General features: G+C 42.6%; 1 protein-coding gene across 4 annotated transcripts in view; it reads right to left on the bottom strand.

Annotated features, from left to right (window-relative positions):
- Positions 1–25332, bottom strand: part of NUF2 (NUF2 component of NDC80 kinetochore complex) — a 31004-nt gene extending 5672 nt beyond the window's left edge. The window contains exons 1-14 of one of the 4 annotated variants that reach the window (XM_045455397.1): positions 25201–25318; positions 24525–24637; positions 21744–21892; positions 20419–20493; positions 19377–19453; positions 18679–18740; positions 13547–13644; positions 12327–12400; positions 10930–11026; positions 9568–9630; positions 5963–6100; positions 3823–3963; positions 2227–2402; positions 991–1126 (exon numbers count right to left, since the gene is read on the bottom strand). In XM_045455397.1, the coding sequence (XP_045311353.1) occupies positions 991–1126; positions 2227–2402; positions 3823–3963; positions 5963–6100; positions 9568–9630; positions 10930–11026; positions 12327–12400; positions 13547–13644; positions 18679–18740; positions 19377–19453; positions 20419–20493; positions 21744–21866 (1260 nt within the window). In that variant the 5' untranslated portion in view covers positions 21867–21892; positions 24525–24637; positions 25201–25318. Of the gene's footprint in view, positions 1–990; positions 1127–2226; positions 2403–3822; positions 3964–5962; positions 6101–9567; positions 9631–10929; positions 11027–12326; positions 12401–13546; positions 13645–18678; positions 18741–19376; positions 19454–20418; positions 20494–21743; positions 21893–24230; positions 24447–24524; positions 24638–25200 lie in introns of all 4 variants that reach the window. The other 3 variants (XM_045455398.1, XR_006706740.1, XM_045455396.1) reach the window with 3 other exon arrangements.
- Between the last annotated feature and the right edge of the window lie 1004 nt (positions 25333–26336).

The raw sequence follows: 26336 nt of genomic DNA, 5'->3' as shown, positions 1-26336 counted from the left end.
TTCCGATTCTGTGTCTCCCTCTCTCTCTGCCCCTCCCCCGTTCATGCTCTGTCTCTCTCTGTCCTAAAAATAAATAAACGTTGAAAAAAAAAAAAATTAAAAAAAAAAAAAAAAAACAAAAGCGAAGAGAAAATGAGGGGCTCCTGGGTGGCTCAGTCGGTTGAGCATCCGACTTCAGCTCAGGTCATGATCTTGCGGTTCACGAGTTGAAGCCCCACGTCGGGGTCTCTGCCGACAGCTCGGAGCCTGGAGCCTGCCTCGGATTCTGTGTCTCCTTCTCTCTCTGCCCCTCCCCTGCTTGTGCTCTTTCTCTCTCAAAAAAAAAAAAAAAAAAACATTAAAAAAAAAAAGATTAAGAGAAAATGAGCTCTAATAAACACATCAGGAATAGATTACTTCTTCGAGACATCAGCAGTTAAGGAAAGGACAGAAGGTAAACACTTTATGTTTGGCACCACACTGACATTTTGGAAGACACAAACGTGGAAGTCAAGATGTCTGTCCTCATTAAACTTGGAACTATGTACAAAATAAAAGAAATACACTGAAACAAGCAAAGAATAAAACCAGTAAGTAACTTTCAGGAATTGCGACAAAGATACCATTAAAAGTCTGCTCACACAGGGACTAACCTAAGCTATTTCATTTCACGTAACGACTCAAACACACTGAACGCTGATGATAAATCATTTGGAGAGAAACTTTTTAGAGGACATTACTTACAACCATTATGCAAGTTTACTTATCAAAAAACGGTCAGAGCCCTTCGGGAGCACCTGCTCCTACTGTAGTCAGGCCAGGGGGAAAGACCAGTGAAGAAAAGGTATGAAGGAGACAGAGAAACACACACAGGTAAATGGAGACAGAGCCCAAGGACGTAGGAGGTCAAGTTCTGCTTCAGACAATGGACAAACCCTGAAGATGAGGGGGACGGAACCGCCACTGTGAGCTGGTAGACGATGTGAAATTCACTGGTGAACACACACTCACCTGGGACTTCAGTCGCTCCCTTTCAGTGGCATCTTTCAGTTGCTGAATTCCCAATTTAATCTTCTGGATTTCTTGGTTAATTGTGGTTACTCGCTCATAGACAGCTCCTCTTTTTTCTTGAACTTTGTTGCAATCTCTAAAGGAAAACAGAGACAGCTAAATTTTAATTCCACTCTAGCATCAGAAAAGGAAAACATTAACTCTGACACTGACTCCGAAGCGATCGCATCGATTTGTTTGACAAACCTAAACCCCTTCTCAAGACAGAAAAGCAAATGGATGCAAACTCCGTGTGGTGCAGCCCCCGAGGGCTCTCACTCGACGCGGAGACTTGAAGTTACACTGCCCCAGGTGTCTTCACTCCTGTGCTACGGGTGGGGATGTGAATCGGTACAACTTTTCTGCAAGGCGGATTGGCCACAAATGCAAAACCCACCGGTTCTGCCCTTTTTCTTCATCCGCATGAGGAAGAACGAAGGCAATCGTCACCATACACAGGCTGAAACACAGATCTTATGGGCATACGTGCGGTGCGTACTCTAAAAATACAGTCTCTGGGGCGCCTGGGTGGCCGAGTCAGTTAAGTGTCTGACTTGGGCCCAAGTCATGATCTCGTGGTTCATGGGCTGGGGCCCCGCGTCAGGCTCTATGTTGACAGCTCGGGGCCTGGAGCCTGCTTTGGATTCTGTGTCTCCGTCTCTCTCTGCCCCTCCCTGGCTCACACTCTGTCTCTCTTGCTCTCAAAAATAAATAAATATTAAACAAACAAACAAACAAACAAAAGGGAACTGACAGGAAGCACACTGGCTAACAACAATAGCATGCTTACTGAAGTATTAATTCTTACTAGATTAAAAAATGGGGTGGGGGGGGCAACCTTTTCTCAAAACAAAACATGGATGCTATAATGCCATAGCCCGGCTGGACTGTAAGACGGGCCCAGCGGTTCATCTTCCAAGAGGGCACGGAAATGAGCAGAGATACCAGAGGCCCTTCTGGAGAACCAGGCAAAGGAAACACTAGTGTGATGTACGGAAAAGGAAAAACCGGGGACCTACAACATCTCTCCATCCACACACAGCATTAGGAGATTCATAATGAATTTATCTCTGGTCACCCAAAGGCGGGGGACCCCTTTTTGAGATTACAGGAGCTTTGGAATCTTAGGGAGGTGACAACATGCTAGCTTTCCCCGCTTATTTTCTCTACCACATTGAAGTGACAATGACTCCATACTCAATCACCGTGCGTTTGTACTGCTTGACGTCCTCGTGCTTCTTATTTATTTTGAATTGTGCTGTGGCAAGTTTTTCCTTCTTCCCAATCATCAGTCTTTTGAAGGAATTTTCTTCAGTCTTCAGTTTCTTCAGTTCTGACTCATCACTCTCAATTTGGTCCTCCAAGTTCAGGCTCTGCGTTTTACCACAAGGACGTAAAGTCAATACAACCCATTAGGATTTATAAACAAGAGGAATGTCTATTTCTTGGATGAGCTCTATGAAGATACGGTTGGAAGAGGAGAAAAACCCGGACCGTCCGGAGGGCACGGGAAGGCGCCAAGGACCCTGGGAAAGGACGGGACACCCGGCAAGGGGTCCGTACGGGGTCGCTCATCAGTGAGGATGAGGACAGAGCCGTGTGCTAGGAGGACCGGCCAAGAGGCTGTGCTGAGGGCGCTGGGCCTGAGCTAAGGGAGGAGGAACAAGGAGAAAGGGGAAGTGCAAGGAACTGTTACAGCAGGTGCACCTCCATCTTTTCTTGCTGACTCCAGACGGCAGATAAGGGAGTACGTGCTTGGGAAAGATTGCCCCAGGCAACCTCGCCTTCTACCCCTCTCTTCCCTCAAAGAAGAAGTCCTTTGTCAAATGCAAAGCCAGTGATCCTGGGGACAGTCTGGATTACTATGATGGAGTGAAGACGTGAAAAAGGATTTTCAAGCTTCCAGCCTGAGAAACTTAAGTAACATTAGTATACCTCTGGAGCCCCAGAGCAGGGCCTACATTGTAAACCTAAATCTCCTTATAGACCCCAGGGATGGCGCATTTGCAACTGTTAGTACAGGTTTAAAATTCCATTACTTTTTCCCCAAAATACACATGGCAATATGCCATGTTACTTAATTTATTATTCATCTCATCTGAAAGTTTAACATAGGCCTTCCCACTACTGTGTGCAACAAGAAAACTGTTTTGGGGCGCCTGGGTGGCTCCGTCGGGTAAGCATCCAACTCAATCTCGGCTCAGATCATGATCTCACGGTGTGGGAGATCGAGCCCCATGTTAGGCTCTGTGCTGACAGCTCAGAATCTGCTTGGGATTCTCTGTCTCCCTCTCTCTGCCCCTCCCCGACTCGTTCTCTCTTTCTCTCTCTCTCTCAAATATAAAATAAGGTAAGTATTTAAAAACAAAAAAAGAGGGGCGCCTGGGTGGCGCAGTCAGTTAAGCGTCCGACTTCAGCCAGGTCACGATCTCGCGGTCCGTGAGTTCGAGCCCCGCGTCGGACTCTGGGCTGATGGCTTGGAGCCTGGAGCCTGTTTCCGATTCCGTGTCTCCCTCTCTCTCTGCCCCTCCCCCGTTCATGCTCTGTCTCTCTCTGTCCCAAAAATAAATAAAAACGTTGAAAAAAAAAAATTAAAAAAAATAAAAAATAAAAAATAAAAACAAAAAAAGAAGAAGAATGTTTCGTTGCCCAGCATACACTGCCACATCTATTATTCTCTAGAATGACCTTGCTTTTCTTTAGGAAAATAGTTAACAAAAAGTAAAAGCAAATCCAAGCAATTATAGTAAACCATTACATAATAAAAGCATTAAAATGCTACATAATACAAACCTCCTTTAAGATGTTGGTTAACTTTTCCCTATTATCTGCAAGGTCCTGTATTTTCTTCTGATATAACTGTACCTCCAGCTGACATGAAGGCAAGCACTCAACTGAGTCTCTGTAGATTTCGTATTTTTCCATCACTTCTTGCTTTGAGAGAGAAAACAAAAAACATAAAAGCCAGTGTGATAGTCTCCTTTATGAAACTGCAGTACTGTGTTTGCTCTTAAATAATTTCTGCACTTAATACTGAAAGCTTAAGAGCAGAGAACAATTACGTTTCTGGGTCAGGGAGAAAGCACTATTACTGACACGTGTCTAAGTACATATAATTATGCTTCCTAATTGCCAGCTATCCTTGCACAACGGAGAACTGCCACAATTTTACTAAATCACTCACTGAAGTACCTTCCAAAGGTTATTCATGGTGAGTTTAAAAGAGTTCATGTCTGCTAATATTCAAACTACTCCTAATTACTCCTGGGCAATCGTATTACCAATGATAATCTTCCTGTTCATCTTTCTAATAACCATTGCTACAGCAGATTCTTTTTAAAAGATTAATTCGTCTTCTGAAATTAGAAAATGGGCATGTTTACTACAACCCCTGGAACAACAGGCTTCCTTTCCTTCTCCCAGGGCCCCCCCCCCCCACCGTCCCCCCGCCCACCTTATTGGCCAACTGGACTTTGTCCTCAGTGAAATGCTTCATCAGATGACTGCTCACTTTTCTGTTGTCTTTTTCTTCCCAATTTGTAAATACTTTTGCATCTCTGAGTGTCATAGATATAACCCCTTTACCTCTCATGCACTATAAACATGTTCCATAGGTCTTCTTTTCTCTACAGATTTGGATTTCCTATCTTAATTTAAAAAAAAAAATCTAGCCCAGTTCAAGATTATACAAATGTTCTCCTAAAATTTCTAAAATTAAGTTTTAATCCACATAGAACTTACTTTTGTAAATGGCACAAGGTGTAGACCCAGCTCCCTTTTCTTCTAAATGAATGGCCAACTGAGCCAGAACTGTTTACTAAATAAACTACACTTTTCTCTTAAATACTCAGATCTATTTGTTGGCTTTCATTTCCGTTCTGCTGTCTATTCCTGTAATAGGATCTTAATGATCAGGAATGGCTGGAATAACGAATTCAGAGATAAACCAGAAATGTTCCTTTAATGGAGTTTAAAAACCCTGCCTCACAAAGGATGCTAAATTGTCCACCCACTTCTACTTCTGTCCCTGTCCACCTCCATCCATCTCCCACAGTGACCCATCATCTTTTTAAACATAAATTAGATCATGTTCCAACATCCCCCTTTTAAACGAGTCAGTGGTATGCCCCGCTCCCACAGTAAAATCCAGCACCCTGAAAAATCTGCCTGGTGCCAGTTTTTCTATCATCACGTCAGGCCATTCCCCTTCTTACGTTTAAGGTGTTATTCTTTGAATATACCTTGCTCCCTTCTACCTCAAAGAATTTGCAAATGCTGTTCCCACTCCTCAGATGCTCTTCCATGCATTTAGTAGGATAAACATTGTTTATCCTTCAGATGTCACCATCAATTTCTACTTCCTTCCCCCTCTACTCCCAGAGTTCCAAAATATTATATTAGACCACCGTCACTGCAATATTTCAAAGAACCCCATATTATTTTGTTTGTTTCTCTTTTTGGCACTTTTTAAAAAGTATTTTTAGAACAGTTTTAGGTTCACAGTAAAACTGAACAGCAGGTACGGGGATTTCCCACGTGCTTCCTACCCCAACACATGCACACCCTGCGCATTTCCACAATGCAGAGTATAATCTGTAATTATGTAATTGACTATAAACTTAATACCTTGCTCCATCATATAAAGTCAGCAGGTCTCACAAGGACAAAGAATTTCTATTTTGATCATCCAGGACAAGGTCTCAAAACTTTGTTGTACAATCGAACAAATGTCTTAAAATTGTACTTCCTTTCCCTACACCTGCTTTCGAGAAGAGCTGTATCTTAGATACAAGGGCAAGAAGCTTAAGAAAAAAAGAAGTGTGGATAAACTGGATACCACAAAACTAACACACCATTAAGCAAGAGTTGCTAAAAAGAAAAAATACATATAGAGAAAAGCATTAAAATCTTTTTAAATAAAAAGGAAATTCACCCTGGAATTTTTAAGTTTCTGGACGGTATCTTTCATTTTTTCTTTATAATTCTTTAGTTTCTCTGGAGAATCCACAATTTTTGTTTTCAAACTCTCTTGCACTTCTTTCAAAGAAACTACGGACAATTTTAGTTCATTCTGTTGAGAAAACATATTTATATTAGATACAGCAATAAAACTGGTAACTTACCATTACGACAACGGAAAAGGACAAAGGAACGGGGTCTCTGCTCGCCGTGGCGGGGGCGGCTGTACAACTACGACCCTGTCACTCGCCTGCGTATTTGCTCCCATTCGTCTGTGGGCCGAAGACCAAGCCCCTGAGCAGGACATTCAAGGCCCTTCGCTGTGTACCCCTCCCGTCCTCGCCAGGGTCCTCTTCCGCCAGGGCCCCGCTCTACCTACGACCTGCTAACGCCTGCTAACGCTAGGCTCGGAAGGTGCCAGCGATGTCTCTCTGATCAGCATGGTCCTTCTGAAAACTGTCAGCCCTGTGCCGCCTGTGAGCTCCATTAATCCTTGGAAATCCTGCCCCCACTGCCTTTCTGTCCTTCTATAAACCACACCATCACTGTTCAGGGGACGCTATCGGTATGTACTTCATATGTGTTGCTGACTTTGGCTGGGTGACCTGGAGTTGTGTAAAGTTCTTTTGTGTTCCCAGAGCACACACCAAGCACTAGCACTGGGGGGGTGATCAACACATGCTCGCTGAGTTAAAACAAATTTCCTTAGTCTCCCGAATTTCAAACCACCCAGGGAACTGAGGTGAAGGGCATCAGAAAACGCTATTAAAACTTCTCTGTAAGTGTAAGGGCGCCTGGGTGGCTCAGTCAGTTGAACCTCTGACTCTTGATTTCGGCTCAGGTCATGATCTCATGGTTCATAGGTTCAAGTGCGGAGCCTGCTTGGGATTCTCCCTCTCTCCCTCTCTTTCTGCCCTTCCCCTGTTCATGCTCTTTCTTGCTCTCTCTCAAAATAAATAAATATTTAAAAAAAAAAAATCTCTGCAAGTCTAAAATTATATAAAAAGAAAAATATTCACATGAACTTCCTCCCAAAGTATTAGCTGATAAATTACATTTACATTGTTTTGAGACACTCTATGACTCAATTAATTGATATAGAAAGGTTTCCAAGAAATATTAAGTGCAAGAACCAATTACAGATCAACATACAACACAAAACAGAATAGTTTCTACGAAAGCAGAATAATGAAAAAGCAAGACAACCATATGCCTCTACACAGGTGCACACCATGTCAGGGAAAAGGACGGGAGGGTGTGGCCTGCAGGGTAAGCGGGCCCAGAGAAGAGGGGCTTTGTGTCTCACTCGCTGTCCCTTGTCTCTCCCTGCATATATAAAGATACACACGTTATGCCATTTGAGTATTTCACAACAGGAATGTACTACTGTATGGCTCGTGTAACTTGTCTACAAGTTATTTTTTTTATTAATTTTTTTTTTCAACGTTTATCCATTTTGGGGACAGAGAGAGACAGAGCATGAACGGGGGAGGGGCAGAGAGAGAGGGAGACACAGAATTGGAAACAGGCTCCAGGCTCTGAGCCATCAGCCCAGAGCCCGACGCGGGGCTCGAACTCACGGACCGTGAGATCGTGACCTGGCTGAAGTCGGACGCTCAACCGACTGCGCCACCCAGGCGCCCCTACAAGTTATTTTTTTTAACTAAAAAGGACCACAAATGATCTCACCTTTTTCCCAACTAACTCGGGGAGGCCAAAGTTGAATGTTTGAAACAATGTGTCTGTTATTTTAGCAAACCACCCCACTGTCTGAGCCTTCATGCTCCACAAAACTAGTGATCAACTTTCCTTACAATTGACACTGACTTTCATCACATTTTTTCCCTTTATAAAAAGCTCAGATTGGATACTATAATTACAAAACGATTTTATTTTAATGTAGCTTTAAGTGGGACGAAAAGAAATGGATAATAAAACTGAACCACAGCCAATACTACTCAGATAAAAGCCTTTGCTAATAAAAAGAGTGACAGAAAAACAAGGAACATGTTCCACCCAAGTAAATTTCAGGTGGATCTAAAGTGTCAGTGTTAATAGGGAAGCCATAAAAGTACAAGGAGACAATGTGGGATTAAACAAATGAGAAGTGGGACAGTATTTTCTACGTAAAGAACTCAAGCCACAAACCATGAAGGCCATGTCTCTATGTTTTACCACATTGAAAACATAAGCCTTCTAGTGGGGAAAAAATGATGAATTTAAAAGACAAATAGTTCATACCCCAAACTCATAAATCCTCTTTAAAAAAAATGAAATAAGCGGGGTGCCCGCGTGGCTCAGTTGGTTGAGCGTCTGACTTTGGCTCAGGTCATGATCTCACGGCTCCGCTCCGAGCTGCGTCGGGCTCTGTGCTGACAGCTCGGAGCCTGGAGCCTGCTTCGGATCTTGGGTCTCCCTCTCTCTCTGCCCCTCCCCCTCTCGAGCTCTGTCTCTCTCAAAAATAAGTAAACATTAAAAAAATAAATTAAAAAAAAATGAAATGAAATGAAAGGAACGCAGATAGCCCACAAAATAAGAAATAACACTAAACCATTGAATCAAGATGTCGAAATCACTAAGAATCAAAAAAAATCAAAATTAAAATGAGGTGTTTTTTTTCCTACAAAAGTGACAAAGAGAGCAAACTAAAAACATCCAATTTTGGCAAGAGTGTAGGGAAAAGAACACTCATATTGTATCAGTAGGAATGCAAGTTGATATCTTTTTAGAAGTCAGTTTAGCAAGGTGGATCAATTTTAAATACTTTTTCAAGTTTATTTATTTATGTTTGAGAGACAGACAGAGTGAGCAGGGGAAGGGGAAGGAGAGAGGGAGAGACAGAATCCCAAGCAAGCTACGCACGGTCAGCACAGAGCCCGACGCGGAGCTCGAACTCACAAACCGTGAGATCACGACCTGAGCCAAAACCAAGAGTCAGAGGCTCAAGCGACTGAGCCACCCAGGGGCCCCTCGGTGGGTCGATTCTACACGTGTGTTCCCCTTCACCCAGAAATCCTACATGTGGGAATTTATTCTAAGATGAAGGGCAGCAGGTGCACATATATCGACGCCCGTACGTGTGTAGCACGTACACGCTGCTGTCCAATCGCAGAAAAATTAGAAGCCAGCGGACGTCTATCAACAGGACACTAGAAGTATCTACGTTAGCCCAACGCACAACCATGGGTAGCCGTTAAGATGATGAGGATCGACGGTGACGTGCTAACTCTCTACACTCTTTTGTTACGTGAAAGCAGGCAGGTCTGAGGCGTGAAGGGTCTAGCATTCCCCGTGTACAATCACACGTGCTTGTCCGCAGAGACAAGCGTCATCTGGGACACATCTCAGACTGTGCGGGAGCTTTCAGGTGATTTTCGCTTTCCTCACACATTTCTGTGTTTCCGTACCAAGTTGCAAGCTAACAGTAGTCAGCTATTGTATTTAAATTGAGAAAAGTTAAATTAGTTTCGGTTTAAGGAAAAAGGGAGAAACACGTGACCGTAACAACACACACAGTTCAAACATTCCTCACACAACACAGGCAAACCTTCAGGGCTACTTATATGAAAAGGAGCTTACCAAACGCTTGGTTTTCTCTGAAATCTCGGACTTCTTTTGGGAATTTCCGTCTTGTAGCACTATCTAAGGAAGAAAGTAAACAACTCTTTTCTCTAATGATTCAAAATAGATTTAAATTTGCCACTAACATAAAGGTAAGAAAGAAGAGGAGTTAAATGGATTAGACCGTAATATATATCCTCAAACTTATCTATTTGTGATACCACTGCTCCAAAACAAATATCTAACAGCTCCTCTACTAAGCAGTCAAGTCCAAATAAGTGCGTAAGTACTTATGTCCTAACAACTCAGTAGCCCTTTGAAAAAGCAATATATACAAATTGAAATAAAAAGATGTTTCTTTTATTCTCAAATAACCACAACTACTCCCAAATTGGATGTGTGTACCTGTTGCACACTGCACAAATGCACACATCTTGGAATCAGATTGGACTCAGACATTCTCATCTCCTGTTCTGAGATTTTTTCACGTAGTCCTGGTTTTTTAGCACAGCCAATGTCAAAACCCAGGTTCACAAAGATACGAAAGGAAGGTAATGTGAGTTGTTGGAACTGTGGACTATCTTGAACTGGTGGTTCAAGCAGGGTATGGCAGATGCTGATTATCACTGTCTCCCTTGAAATTTTAAAATATCCTGAAGCACCCCTGCGGGTTCGCTGTGGTGTCCAAGGTGCCATGGGACAGTTTGGGAACAGTGGGATTAGAAAAAGGGAAATCCTAAAAAACTCTAGTCAAGGAGACAGCGTATAACTCTGACAACACGAATAAATGACTCATGGTCAACAGAAGTATACATCCATTCTAAGGGGCACAAGTGGGCACAGCAATGTACCCTGTATCTTTAGCAACTGGAAGTAACATGCCCTTACCCCTCCACACCCACCAAAAAAAAAAAAAAAGCAAAAAAAAAAAAAGCGGTGTTTTTAAATTTTAAGCTAACAACCGTGAAAATAAAACGAGACCTCGCTCACATGGAGTCGGGAGGCCAGGAGGGGGAGCCCTCACCCCGCACCACTCCATGTCAATTACAGGAAGCCTCGGCAACCTTGGGCCCAATGCTGGCAGGAGGTTCATGGCATCTCCACTGGGAATCAACTCCCCCAACCACCGCGCCACTCAGCCAAGGAGAAGCCACCAGCAGCCTCAACTTCTGCTTTTCTTCCGTGGACTTTCTTTCAAAGTCGCCCCTCCCAACCCCCTCCTTCTCCATAAAGTAACATTGCTCTCCTTGCCGGACTAGCCCTCGGCTCGTGCTCAGCTGACGTGTACCAAGTTGCAACTCTCTGCTCTTCCCACATAAACCCATTTTTGCTGATAAGATTAAGGGACGGTTCCATTTTTACAGTCAACACAGCTGATACCGTTTTCTGGCGAAAGTCTTGATTCAGTGATTGCTGCAGCTCCTGAATGTCATCCGAAAGCTGCTTGAACTCCGCCTGTTCTTCGACTGGAACAGAACTACACACAGCAAAACAGATTAAAATGACACATCAAGTTCTTAACTGTGCAAGGCCAAAACCGTCCCTGTCCTCAGATAACTCAGATGAAAAAACAAGAAACAAAAAACTATCTGTTTTCAGGTTTCTGAATTCTCATCCTTTCATGTGACAGGGGTTTAAAATAGATGACCTGACCTCTACAACACAGAAAATAAAAATCAGATGGGCTCCTTCGGCCTCCCACCACCCAATCTATGGATGGACTCCTCTGCACTCATACCTGCCCCTTCTAACTCGGCTCCTGATACGAGGGGCGGGACATCCCTTTCTGTTCGTGCCGGTTCCTGCCTGGCTGCTCTCCTCCCCTCTCTCTCCCGGATCCCACATTCCTTTACTCTGCCCGTCCTTCCTAACAGCACTTGCCCACGTAAAGGTCTCTGCCCTGCGCGTGGCTCTCAACTTGGGTTTTGAGACGCGGTCTAGAACTGTGGTTTTGTTATCACTTCCCTGGCTGCTAGTGCGCTGAATAATCTTGACATGTTTTCAACTGGCTATTTGCACGTATTCCTCCGTAAATCCCGTTTTCAACCTTTGCCCATTTTTCTCTCATCCTTTGGCTCCTGGTTTGTACATCTGTGTATCAGGCTTCGTTAGGGACGGGGCCGTTCTGCTACACATGCTGGAAACACCTGCTCCTGGTTTGTTACTCATCTTTTCCCTTGGCTCACGACAAATTTACCTGTTAAATTTTACTACCTGCCTCCTACCCCTAGACTTCACAGCTTCCGGCTGTGTCTAAATCTACACACGGACAGGTGAGGAATGTTCTCCCCGAAGCAGGTCAACTCAAAACTGTCAAGAAATCAGAAGGGATAAAAAAAAAAAATCCCTCTGCTCAAAGTCTGTGTACCTGGCCAAGAAATCACAACTCCCGAATGACTCTCCCCGCTGACCAACGAAGCAAAACAAAGCTCTGTTGAAGGAGTAAAACTTGCCCAGAATTAACAGACCTTAAGGAACAGAGTCCAGTTAGTCCCCTACACTAGTAACTCCGGACACAATTTAGGAGGTAAGTTCACGGCTTTACACATCTCAGGCTAATTTCACTAACCACAAGGATAAAGTTAGAGAATATATTAGGTACGAAGAGTTAGAAAGAAGGAAAGCTAGTTTTTCTTTTTAGAACAGGTAAACTTAGACCGTCTGCTATTTAGTGAGGGCAGTGGGGGAGACCTGAAGGGGACCGCAGGACTGCAAAGTCCTACCCGCGATTCACTCTGCGCCCCGAAACCGTACTTATTCGTAAATCTCCAACTTACTCAAGTCTCTCCAGTTTCATCAATGCCTCCTGGTGTGCAGTATTCAACTGGTGCATTTTGTCCACAGAAGATTTCTGTTAAAGCAAATTTTGGATTAGTGCTTTTCAATATAAACAGCGATGTGTTTAAAAAAACATCTACCAGCTCACACCACAGAACGCTTACCCCTCGTCTTTCACCATCAGAAATAAGAAATTTAAGAGAGAACAGGCATTCATGATGAGTGAACTGGAAACTTTCTTGTGCACACATAAATGCCAAGTTCCTACCATAGCCAGGCACTGCGCTAAGTGCCAGGAACAATACCCAAGAAGATGAAGTTACACTTCGGACTTAAGTAGCTCCTTGAAGAGTGAGACACACGCACGGAAGACCGCAGAGCAACCTGCTACAGGACTAAATGCAGTGACACCCAAACCCGACGTGGGTTAACGGCTGGGGAGGAGTGTCCCCGGGGCTTCGTAAAACCAACAGATGTTTGAGCTGTGGCTTAAAAAATGAGAAATCAGCCAAGCAAAACTGTATGTTTCTGTGTGTGTTAGCAAATACGTGTGTAAGCTCTGGAGAGTGTGTGATGTTGAGGAAGTATAAGCTTAACATGATTTGTGCAAGGAAGCACTTACATATACACTCAGTGTAGCTGGAGCTTAAGTTCTAATTGTCTGGTGGTCCTCTGGCACTCTTCTAAGATATGATAACCCCACACTGAGGACAGATGGAAACAAATCACACAGATGACCCATAATCTTTCCAAATTCTCTAAATTGTTGACGAAATGAGTTTCCATCTGTTAGAGTGATTTACTTGGCTTGAATCTTGTAACACAATGTTGGGCAAGCTTGATAAACAGAACATCCTTTTAGGCTATTTTTTAGAAAGCAAATACAAATCTCAAATATCTAATTAAATAAAAACAGACAGATTCATTACTATTTCTCTTCCCTTACAATTCCTAATATAGGAAAAGGAGCCTCAGCTACAAGAAGAAGACAAAAGGGAACAAAAGTTCCCTAACATGATCAAATAGCAAAGAAAATCTCCTTTTGATAGATGCTTTCCAATCATTAAAATCTTCAACTTCACATAAATGTTAAAATAAATTGGGCTCTAACAGCCATACGACAATTAGATACCCACGACAACTATTTCAAAACAGGTTAGTAGCTCAGAAATGATGTTACTGATCTGCTATGTGACCCCAAAATATATTTAAATCTTACGTATTGCCAAAGAAATTCCATGTATGTCTCACGGCACGCTTCTCTGAAGTGAATAAAGTTGATAATGCCACTTAAAAACCGACTTGTTCGTTTTGCCTCTAAAACAGAAAGCAAGACTCCTTAAATAAATCTTGGAGACAATGTGAAAATAAAAATTCATCCTCTCCCACTATATACGTGGCTCAGTTTATAGAATAAAACTGAGAATGTGCTATAATTAGCCAAAGTGCAAAAAAAAATTTGCTCTAATATAAAGATCAGAATGATCTTTGTATTAATAACTAAAAAAGAAAAAAAAAGGGCAAATCATTTCTGGCTGAGAGAGAATGATAGGGAGCAGATTTACTCTCCCATCTTAAACAACTAGGAAACCAGACAAAATATATGAAGCAACAGATTTTAGACACCGGACAACAGGCACCACAGGACAGCAGTCCCCAAGACAAATGCATGAGTGAAGCCTGTTCATGCACCAGCCTGCTACTTGGGACTTTTCAGGCGGGGAGGGAAGGACACCATGAGAACTCACAGGTCCTGCTCAGTCACAGAGATAGAGTGTGGAGTTTGGAGAGCCCAAGGCAACTAGAATTTACCAGTTCTAGAGGCCTTGGACTCTCCAAACTAATATCTTCCTGACAGCCTTTATTCTATACAGATATCGTTTGTTCAGGAACACAGAGAAACACATCAGCATTATAAAGGGATGATTTTTAATTTTTTTTAATGTTTATTTATTTTTGAGAGAGAAGACAGAGTGTGAGCAGGGTTGGTGGGGGGTGGAAAGTTGCAGAGAGACAGAGAGAGAGAGAGAGACAGACAGACAGACAGACAGAATCGGAAGCAGGCTCCAGGCTCCAAGCTGTCAGCACAGAACCTGATGTGGGGCTCAAACTCATGAACCGTGAGATCATGACCTGAGCAGAAGTGTGAAGCTTAACTGAGACTGAGCCACCCAGGTGCCCCGGGGAAGAATTTCTTTTTAAAGACCCAATCAAACTTTTATACTTAAAAAATAAAATATCTGAGTGATGCTAAGTGAAATAAGCCATACAGAGAAAGACAGATACCATATGGTTTCACTCTTATGTGGATCCTAAGAAACTGAACAGAAACCCATGGGGGAAGGGAAGGAAAAAAAAAAAAAAAGAGGTTAGAGTGGGAGAGAGCCAAAACATAAGAGACTGTTAAAAACTGAGAACAAACTGAGGGCTGATGGGGGGTGGGAGGGAGGGGTGGGTGGGTGATGGGTATTGAGGAGGGCACCTTTTGCACTGGGTGTTGTATGGAAACCAATTTGACAACAAATTTCATATATTAAAAAAATAAAAAAATAAAATAAAATAAAATAAATAAAATAAAATAAAATAAAATAAAATATCTGAAATGAAAAATACACCACATGGGATGAACAGCAGAACGGCCTGAGAGATGGATATATTAGTGAAAATGAAGACAGGACAATCAAACCTATCTACAAGGCCAGAGAGAAAAAATGAATAGAGCATCTATGAGCCAAGAGACATCAAGTAGCATAACAAATGTGTCATCAGAGCCCCACCAAAAGGAGGACTGGCAGAAAAAACTTATAACAGATACCTGAATATTTTCCAAATTTGATAGACACTATAGACATAGGCAAGGAAGTGAGCAAATCTAAACTGGGTCAGGGGGAACAGGACAAAGAGAAATGCCCCAAAAAGCACATCATAATCGAACTGCTAAAAACTTACAATAAGGAGAAAGTCTTATAAGCAACCAGACGGAGGAGAACCAAAAGAGAGAAGTCCAGACTAAATAAGCAAGTGGTTTGGATTATGAACTTTCATGTAGGAAGGGTTGCAAATGCCTTGGGAATTGGAGCGGAGAGGCCCCAGAAGACGTGGGATGCTAGAAGGCGAAGTGTCTAGTGGAAAGGTAGACTAGGGAAAGAAAATCTCTCACGCCAGTGAGGAAAATGTCAGGTAACACTGTCTCTCAGCCTTATCTCTGGCAAGAAGACAAACACTGAGAATTCTAAACCCGGAGCCGACTACCATAGGGATTTCCGGTTTGAATTCAACTATATATGTGGTCTGAGAACTACCAAAACTAGGAATTAAAAAGTGATCTTTGTCCAATGATAACCCCGGAACAACTGCCAAAGGCAAAAAAGTATCTCAGGAGGGATGTGGCCTCAACCCCAGAAGCAGAAGACCGCAGGACTACTCTGTTAAAGACAGACTGTTGAAGACAAGCTTAAATTTACACTCCTAAGGCACACGTGCATGTGTACATGAGTGCACACACACACGCGCGCGCACAACACACACAGAAGAAACAACCTGTCATCAGTGTGTGGGATGCAGCTAAAGCAGGACGAAAGGGAAATTTATAGCACTAAACACCTGTATTAGGAAAGAAGAAAGCTGTCACATTCATGTCCTCAGCTTCTACTTAAAAAAAAAAAAAAAAAACAGTGGGAAAATAAAGAGCAAATCCAAAGAAAGCATGAGAAGAGAAGGAATAACAATAAGCCCAGAAACCAATAAAATAGAGAAAAGAAATAAAATACAGAAAAATCAATGAAATCAAAGGCTGGTTCTCCAAAAAGATAAAATTGATAAGCCTCTAGCCAGACGGGTGCGGGAAAAACAAGAGTGAAAAAGAAATGATAAATATTAGAATGAGACAGGGGACTTCACTACTGAGCCCAAAGACTGTTAAAAATGATACAGGAAAATTACGAACAACTTTATGTTAATAAATTGCCAACTTAAATGAAGTGTATAAGTTCCCTAAAAAGGGGAAACACCAAAGCTCACTCAGGAGTTTGGCAATAAACCACCGGCATTTGATATTATCAGTGTTCCAGATTTTTCCTATTCTAATAGGTGTGCAGTGTTTGGTCAACCGATTTTTTACAAGAAGCGTTAAGGCTAATTCCATGGGAAAAGAATAATCTTTTCAGGGGCACCTGGGTGGCTCAGTCGGTTAAGCGTCCAACTCAGCATTTCGACCCAGGTCATGATCTCACAGTTCGCGGGTTTGAGCCCTGCATCGGGCTCCATGCTGGCGGTGCGGAGCCTGCTTGGAGTCTCTCTTTTTTTCTTATTCTCTCTGCCCCTCCTGCGCACTCTAAGTAAATACAGAAATTTTAGGAAAAAAAAAAAAAAGAATACTCTTTTAAACAAGTGGTGCTGGAATAATTTGACGAGCATATGCAAAAAGGAAAAAATATGAACCTTGACCTTACATAATATATAAAAATTCAAGCATTAAATAGTAAAAGCTAAAACTATAATATGCTTAAAGCAAAATATCTGAGTAAATCTTAGCAACCAAGATTTTTTAATAGTACACACAAAAAACTGGTTTTATGAATCATAAAAGAAAAAATTGACCAATTAGAATCTTCAAAATGGAAATATAGTTTGCTCTTCAAAAGACACTATTATAAAATTAAAAAGGCAAGTAATGGGCAGAAAATATTTGCATAATACATATCTGGTAAGTTATGTATTTTCATATCTGAAGAAGCCTTACGATTCAGTAAGACAATTCAAAACATAAACTAGTTAATTAATTAAACAAACAAACCCAAGCAAATGGTTCAAAAAGACACTACACCAGAGAAGATACGTGGACAGTAAATAAGTATATGAAAACATGTTGCTATTAGTCATCAGGGAAATGAAAATTGAAACCATGAGATAAAACTACGTAGCCGCTAAAATGTCCAAAATTAAACATTTCTGATACCAAGCAAGTCAGGAGAGGATATGGAACAACTGAAATGACCAGATGTTGCCGATGGTACGATGCAGCCACTTTGGAGAACGCTTTGGCGGTCTCCTAAAACAGTAAGTATGCATTTGCCCCGTGAACCAGCATTTCTGCCGCAAGGTATTTACCCGGAGAAATGAAAACACATGTTCTTACAAAGACTTGTAACCTAATGTTCCGAGCAGCTTTGTTCATAAAGGCCAAAAATTGGAAACAATTCGAATGTCTCTCAACTGGTCCCTGAGTAAATCATTGGGTAAATAAGTTGTGGTTTATACTTTCAAGAGAATATTATTCCAAAATGAAAAGAAACAAAGTACTGATAAATACAATTAACATGGACGAATCTCAAAAGCATTCTAAGTTGAGGAAGCCAAACGCAAAAGGCTACAGATTATTTCATTTATGTCAAATGTTAGGAAAGTCAAGAAACTACAGTGACAGAAAGCAGCCCAGCAGTCGCAAGGGAAGGGGCGTCGGTCAGAAGTAACCAACTGCAAAGGACCTGAGAGAACTCTCGCAGGGTCATCGAAATCTCTCTACGTGACTGTGGCAGTGGCTATACAACTATATACGCCTGTTAAGATTCACTTAATTATACATTTAAAATTGGTGAATTTGTATTTTGTGTAAATTATACATCGATAAACAAAACAAAAAATTACATCAGAAAGAGGAAAAAAACACAGTTTTAAATGGCACACTGAATCTCTTGCAACATAAAACAACTTGACATAGAAATCTCAAAGAGTCAGGGGTGCCTGGGTGGATTGGTCAGGTAAGCGTCTGACTACAGCTCAGGTCATGATCTCCCAGTTCTTGGGTTCAAGCCCCACATCGGCTTCGCACTGACACTGCAGAGCCTGCTTGGGATTCTCTCTCTCTCTCTCTCTCAAAATAAATAAACTTTAAAAAGTAAATAAACATATATCAAAGAGTCAAACGAATTAAGGACATTTAAATAGTTAAGAGAAATTGACATTTTAATCTAATATCAAGGCTATTCTTAGCAGTGCCAAAAGATATTTTCTTCATGGTAAAAAGTAATTGTTACATTTGATAAAATTGGTATGAAGAATCCGCTATGCAATATCACAGCTTGTACATTACTCATAAGCTTATTTTCAATTTACGGAGTGTTTTTTAAATGTAAGGAGTTAAGAAAAACAGATCAAGAAAAGAGCTTTTCTGCAGATCTACAAAAGAAAAAATTCCAGTCATAGGATATGAAAAAATTCATCCTTAAGAATGGGATACACTTTCTACAGCCAATTTCCTACAGTTTTTTTTTTTTTTTTACATTTATTAATGGAAAGGTAATATATGAGATTGAAGTCAGATATTAAAAACTGTTTCAAATTCCCACGTACTTGGATATAGGATATCAGCAATCTCAAAGTCATTCACCCGACAGATGGGCAGAAAGGAGTCCCTTGAAGACGAAGGAGAGAAAGAATATCGTAAATTATATACAAACCATAGGACATAAACATTTCATTTTCAGAGAGCTCTCTGGAGATGTTTCCCAACGTCAAAAGGCCAAGTCAGGAGCCTACTACCGTGCATAATCCCGCAGTACAGAAACCTATGTTTTCTGCACACTATACGGGTATTCATGCCATACCAAGGTATAAAATACCAAAGTATAAATTCTAATAAACAACACACACTTAGAGGTACTAGGACTCTTTAAGAACTCAAAACACTCCCAACAATTTTAGATTCACAACATCTCAAAACTTCCACCGCAAGCAGGATTGAAAGTGCCACACAGAGGGGCGCCTGGGTGGCGCAGTCGGTTAAGCGTCCGACTTCAGCCAGGTCACGATCTCGCAGTCCGTGAGTTCGAGCCCCGCGTCGGGCTCTGGGCTGATGGCTCAGAGCCTGGAGCCTGTTTCAGATTCTGTGTCTCCCTCTCTCTCTGCCCTTCCCCCGTTCATGCTCTGTCTCTCTCTGTCCCAAAAATAAATAAACGTTGAAAAAAAAAAATTTTTTTAAAAAAAAGAAAGCTTAATGTAATGCACATGTGAATGTAGGTAGTCTAAGAAAATAAAAGCACTTTACTCACAGATGAATAAACAAATTGCTAACTGGCAAGAAGCCTTCCATGATATGTGGATACATGACTTCTGAGTTCACGGGCATCTAGATGTGACACATCACAAAATCTAAGTTATACACTCATTAGACAAAACGAGAAAAATCTTCAACCTCAAGATAACTTTAATCATAAGTTAAGATTAAAATAATCCTATTATCATTAAAAAATTTTTAAATTCAGCCAACAATGTAGATCCTAGCACAAAACTAGAGTTGTTGCTAATATTATAATGCTAGGTTCACAGCAGGTGCTCAGTAAAGATGTTTCAAATGAATGAAACAATGGAGGGGTAAGGCTAGCACTTATTAGATATCAGGAACTAGGCTAAGCATTTTATACATATTCTTTTTTAATTTTCGCAAGAACCCTAGGACAGGCTAGGACATATTCTTTTTTTAATTTTTACAAGACCCTATTTTATAAACAAAGAAACTAAGCCTTAGCAAGATTTCATAGCAAATAAGCAGCAAAGCCTTTGATTTTTAAACAACATGTAATCACACCGGTGAGATTCTAAAGATACTACATTTTTAGTTAAAACTTCAGATAATGCCCTGAAGATGTAACAATGACAAAATTAAGAAAAATGACCTTTCCTACTAGAAATATCTAATTTGCTAAAAGCTCAGTTACCTCATTTCATTTTTTCCCAATCTTAGTGCATATCTTCTCCCCTATTTTGGGAGTCCTGCCCCGGAAGAGGACAGAATCTGTGAAGAGTCCGCTGTCGTTCATTATTGTCTCTGCAGACCAGTCCGTATGTCTGTGAATACCTGCACAGCGTCGGGGAGTCGTGCCATTTAAGTCTTTTCCTTCTGTTCTTGTCTTACTAAGGCTATCAATATAAGCCACTATTATGCCTAAGATCTTCTGTAGGTGACATTAATTTTACATAAGCCTTTGACTTTGTTAAAAACAAAGTCAAGAACTTCTTATCCTGAAACCAGCATGCGATGCAAACGAGAGAAATACAGCAAAAGAACGTAATTTTGCCTCATCTTAAACCCACCATGTAAAAATGCTCCAGTCGAATTCCATACACTATTTGCAAGGCTCGCATGTAGATCATGTTCAAGACTTCGGGCTACAAGAGAAAAACAACTGTTCACACTCGGATGCGTGACTGTAACGCTGTGCCACTATCATCGTCACCATCCAATATTGTCACCACCGGATGCAGAGAAGAAAAGAGAAACAAAATGGCTCTATTGCCCTTGAAATATTCGATTTTTCCAAATTTTAACACACTTCTACACTTATCAGTCTGTTCAGATGTAGCAGGTGGTGAATAAGATTATTTGTCTCAGCTTCCGAACAGAATGAGAGCAAGTATATTCAATCCAACCCAATCCAATCCAAGCAATCCATCCACGTTAGGGAAGGGAGAAGGGTTAGTCTTTCAAAACAGATTGCAGACATGTGGCAAAAATTAAAGCACACTGAGGGTGGGGTGTTCTGTTTTCTTTTCGTTTTTTAAACAAAGACCATGGGCAAACTTAGTTCATGCTCTAGATGTTAAGGTTTCCCGAGATGTTAACATTTAAGTGAACACCATGACCTTGGGGATATAAACTTAACAGGGTAGCCTGGGATTTTTTAAATGTTTTCTAATACAGTAGTTGCCAAACGCTGGCCTGTAGAACCTGTTCTGTTCCATATACGAGTTCATTTATTGGGAGATTACTCACTCCCTTTTAAAGAATTAAAAGGCAGTGAGGTCACCAAGTTTGAGTTCTACATCATTAAACCAGGTTTTATTATGTTATCACTTCAAGACCAACACAGGAAAATGGAAGGAGACTCTGGGATTTTCTGTGACACATAAATAGTTCATTTTTGCATTTAATAACTAAAGAAATAAGAACGATGCCTGTCAAAACAACTCAATCCCCCCTTGGGGCACAATGCAAGAAAATTAATCTGCAAGCTTCCAAAGAGAATTGTTTCTAAACAATTTTTTTTGTGGTTGGAAACCACCTGGAATAGGTTCCTTCAAGCCCTACTAATAAATAATGCACTCAGACCACCACTCCAATAATAATAAAAAATTTAATATACTTTAATACGCTTATGATTTAGAAGGTTTGTTGTTGTGTTTTTTTTTTAAGAAAACAACCATATTAAAGAATTGAATTCCTAATGGAAATGTAGAAGTCACCCCAGATACAGACTTAACATTATTTTAAAATTACAAGAAGTGAGAGATTGCTTCTGGATTAAAATGACTGGCTTATATCAAAAGGTAGCATACATGCCCTTCTCCATAAACACTGCAGACCTAAGTAGTTTTATTTGTATTTAAATGCCATCACCCACATGCAAATCACATATTACCTTTGGATTTGGATAAAGATCATTCTTGGAGAGGTTTTTACCATCAGCTCCTGTTAAGATTTTGTTGCGAATATGAATCACAATCTCCGCTACATTGTATCTGGGGAAAGACAGAGTTTCCATCCTGGGAATGTCCTGCTAGCCTGAGTCTGAAGGAAGAAAAACAAAGATCAGTAACCTGGCAAGAGCAGCTCATCTCTTGATCCAGAAGCTGATAAACAGGAGTAAAATTAACAAGCCGAGGTTGAATATTCATAGCAGTGATAACTATCATCAAACATCCCAGTAAGAGAACACAAATGACATATATATAAATATCCTACATCATACATCTGAATATAAATGTGGATATACGGATACTAAAATGTCTTTTATTCTGAAATGGCACCATCGTTCTCTAAGTTTCCTAACGCTGTTCTCTTTCATATGGGAAAGAGGACTTTGCATGAATATACCTGAAAAAGCATGTTTTTTTTTTCTTTTTTAAATTTGGGGGGCATGGTGTTTAACAAGTTTGGTCTTGAGAATTATTCTTCAAACCAAGATACAGAGGCAACCCTATCAGCAGAAACTGTATATAAACAGTAGCAACACAGGGCACATAATAAAACCGAACTCTGACCTTACATTCTATGCAACGTACACAGAGTGAGACGGGTAATAAGATTTAAGATGCACATAAGAAGAAGAGAGGGGAAACAATACAGGAGGAATAGAATGCTGTAACTGGTAGGAATTCCAATCACCGGAGAAGAGAACTTTAAAAACAACAACAAAAACCACTTTCCCCTCAGGGCCCTCAGAGGTACTCCCGCCTGTGCCCCTAGATCAGTAGTTCCCACAATGTCGCCCCCCACCCCCGCCACCCCCGCCCCAGTGGGGGGACATCTGGCAATGTCTGAAGACATCTTTGGTTGTCTGGACTGGAGTGGGGCGCTACTGGGACCTATGGGCAGAGGACCAGCACGCCGCTGAACAGCCTAATGCACAGGGCAGCCCCCCACAGCAAAGAATTATTCCGTCGGATCGTCGATACCGCTGAGGTTAAGAAACTCTGCCCTGGAGCCTTTAACTGTTCTAACGCCTGCCACAGTGTATTGGGATTGTGTTTACAGAACTGACACTACACTTGCAGCCCCGGTAAGCCAACGCTTTTTCAGTTTCTTCGTACTTCTAGCTGCGCCCAGGAGAACAGCAGCAGTGGTAACACAGCAGGAGGAGCACCCGAGAGCAGCCCCTGCCTCCGCCACTCAGTTAACAACACCCGGTTTATTACATACGGACCCCCCACTCTGTTAGGCAGTAGCCTAACTCGAGAGATCCCGTGTGGCTATGTTCAATTTTGCAAACAAACTGAAATGACCCACAACTCTGGACACGCAATTCTTTAGGTTCCTAATGTTTCTTAGAACACTACAGTTAAAAAGCAGCTTCGGTAATTTGCCTCAACTCTGATAAACGTAGAAAGCCAACGTGAAAGACCATTGGCAAGTAACTTCCCACTTCTGCTTGAACACGTGCAAACATCACAAAATTCACTAACTCTCAAGGCAACTTCTTCCCGCTTCACTATGGCTCTAACGATTAGATAACTCTTGGGCAGACCGTGCAGAAATCTGTTCGTTGTAACCTTCACCCACCGGTCCTCTTTCCAGTCTGTGCAGCTACAAAGAGCATGTTCATCTCTGTTTACATGACGCCACTCTCAAAAGTGTGAAGAGAGCTACCACGTCCCTGTTCAGCCACCTCTTCTCTAAGGTTAAGCATGATGTTAGTCGCTCCTCACACAACATTACTTTGAAGACTTTACCGTACTACTCACTTTCCTCTAAAACCAACTGTTTTGTGGTCAGAGTCTTCTTAAAATCTGATGCTTAAACTGAACACGAGACTCCAGAGATGGTTTGCCGAGGGCAGCATATCAATACAGTGACCCTGGCCACTGCTGCTGTGGTCTACCACTGTAGCACTTACTGTCTGTCTGTCTGTCTGTCTCTCTCTCTCTCTCTCTCTCACACACACACACACACACACACTCACGCACACACCCACAATCAACTAAAAACTCCCAGAACTTCTCCAATGTGACCCACTTTTATGAAGCCAGGACTTCTCCATGTTTTTCTTAGAGAAACCTTAGGCAAGGATTTGCACTTCGCATCACTGACCTTCATAAATTCAAGCTTTCATTCCATAGCCCGCATCTTTCTGACTCCAAATCCTGACACACCTCACATATTAGGTGTCCTTTTCAGCATAAATACACATTCCACATTTTCATCTAAGTCACAGATTTAAACACCAACAAGCTACATCTGGATCAAAGATCATCACGATAGACAAAGAGTAGGTGTAAAATACCTTCGTAACCATTGTCGCACATCCTTCTCCTCTCTGCCTTGCAGACTCTGTTATCAGATTAACCCTTATAAACATCACATGCCTCAGGTAACATCGTTACAAAAATACTTCAATTACCCTACCCACCGCATAAATTCAAATTTTAGCGTTGGTTTCTGAAACCTTCCAACATTTAGTAACTCAATGACTTTTCTGCTTCACGTTGGTCTCCTCCAAGATGTTTCCCAAACTCCCAGTGCTTCTTTTTGGAATCATCTGCCATTTCCAATTTCAATTTCAGTTCCGATTCTTTTTTGGCCGGTGGGGGAAAAGGCCTCCCACCTACACCGTCTGAGCTCTCTCCTGGGATAAAGCATACAAATGACCTAATAATATACGTAGAGTGACCCTCAGAGAGCTTAGCAAGGAAGCAGAGATTATCTGCTAATGCTCCCTCCGGTTTCTTATGTATTTGCAACACCAAAGACGCTGGGCCGAGTAGACGTTGGCAGAATACCTCTTAAATTGTACACACCTCGTTTTGCTAACACAAACTAGTTCATGGAAGTCAAAATTCCGGGAGGCAAAGGCGATAAACAAAAACAAACAGAAATGACTCTCAACCTCAATAAGTACTGTAAAAAGTTTCCCGAAGTCGTTCAGAGAAAAGGATCGCCTCATGCAGGCACAGTGCCATACATGTATGGCTTTTTCCTTCGACGTCTGGGTTAAGTATGTATGTTTGCCTTTCTTGATTTTGTGGGTAAGCGATGTGTGAGCAACGGAGATCTGCAGGAAGTTGATGAGCATCTCAACCCTACCGCCTTCTAAATAAGTGGATTAACAGTGCATATAAATACAAGCTGCACATGGCCAGGTTCAGCTCAAGTGTCTTCTCACATCTACGCGGCACCAGACAATACTCGTTCGTTTCGTAGGAACGGAGCCTAGGTTGTTTCTGGGACCAACGCCAAATCCAAAGAGCCCCCACCTCCCGGGGGCTGGCTTCTCCGGCCTCCTCCCCAGAGCTGCGCGCAACGAAAACACTGCCAGGCCCGGCGTCCGGCGTCCGGGCTCCAGTCCTCCCGTCCTCCCGTGTCCGTTCGCGTTCACTTACCGCACCAGCCGCCCGCGGGAGAGCAGCGAGCCCCGGGAGGTGCTGCAGGCGAAGGCAGAAGTCGGCCGACAACAACCGTCGACGCTTTTCAAACTTGCCGCCTCCTCCTGGAAGTCCCGCCCCCCTCCGCCCAGCCCACTTCCCGCGCGGCGGCCGCGCCGGGTGCCCGTAAGGCTCAACAGACTCCAGGCGGGCGGGGCTTGTGCTGCTTGTCGAGCGCGCCCGACTCCAAGCGGAACCCTTTTTCGCGGCGTCGGCGTCCAGTCGGACCTGAAGTCCGCAGGACGTGGGGGCGTCGCTGTTCGCCGGAAGGGTCGGACGTTAAGGGGGTGGGGTGCTGCGGCCTTCCCCCGGACGTTTGAGAGCGTCTGGGGCCCAAGGTGAAGAGCAAAAGCCAGCGAACACGTCCTCGAGACTTGAGCCAAGCTCACAGTGAGAAGGGAGAGGATGTAGGGCTCCCCGTGGGGCAGGGTGGGTCCCAGGGTGATGATAATACCGATGATCTGATATTGACCGTGAGCGCACGCGCTCTGTTAGGCCACATTAAAAGGGGGGAAGGAAGAAGGGGCGAATAGATACTGTCATCAGATGAGGGATCTGAATCAGAGACGTTATGGAGCTGGCCCGAGGACGCGCACGGTAGTCTGTGAGTAGCACGGCCGGTATCCTGACACAGGCCCCCTGATCCGGCGTTGGTGAGCACGACTTCGAGAGGTGGGGAACCCAAGAGTACGTCTGGTCAAAGCCGTTCACCTTTGCCGACAGGCGAACGGGGGTTAGCAGTGATTTGTACCAAGACAGTAAGCGGCGCTGTCTGGAGCAGAACCCAGGTTTCCCGATTTTAGCTCCTCCCTCCCTCCGTGCATCTCTCCCTAGAAGCCAGGCGCTGCAGGTGCTTCCCAGCACCAACTCTTCCCCAAACGTGCTGGTCCCCCAGTGAAGGGCACTTCATACATGATCACAAGCCAAGAGTGGTGCAGACTGGACTAGTTGTCATTGGAGAAGTCCTTAAGTTTTATGGCGGTTTGGGACACGGAGAGGCCATAATAGGACCCGCCTCTGACTGCAGGCATTAGCTGGTGAGGGTCGTATGTTGGATGGGGAGTCTGGACTGAATAAAGTGAAAACGCTGAAAA

Source organism: Leopardus geoffroyi, chromosome C3, assembly GCF_018350155.1.
Source record: "Leopardus geoffroyi isolate Oge1 chromosome C3, O.geoffroyi_Oge1_pat1.0, whole genome shotgun sequence".
Classification (NCBI taxonomy): Eukaryota; Metazoa; Chordata; class Mammalia; order Carnivora; family Felidae; genus Leopardus; species Leopardus geoffroyi.
This window is presented reverse-complemented; position numbering and strand designations above follow the sequence as displayed.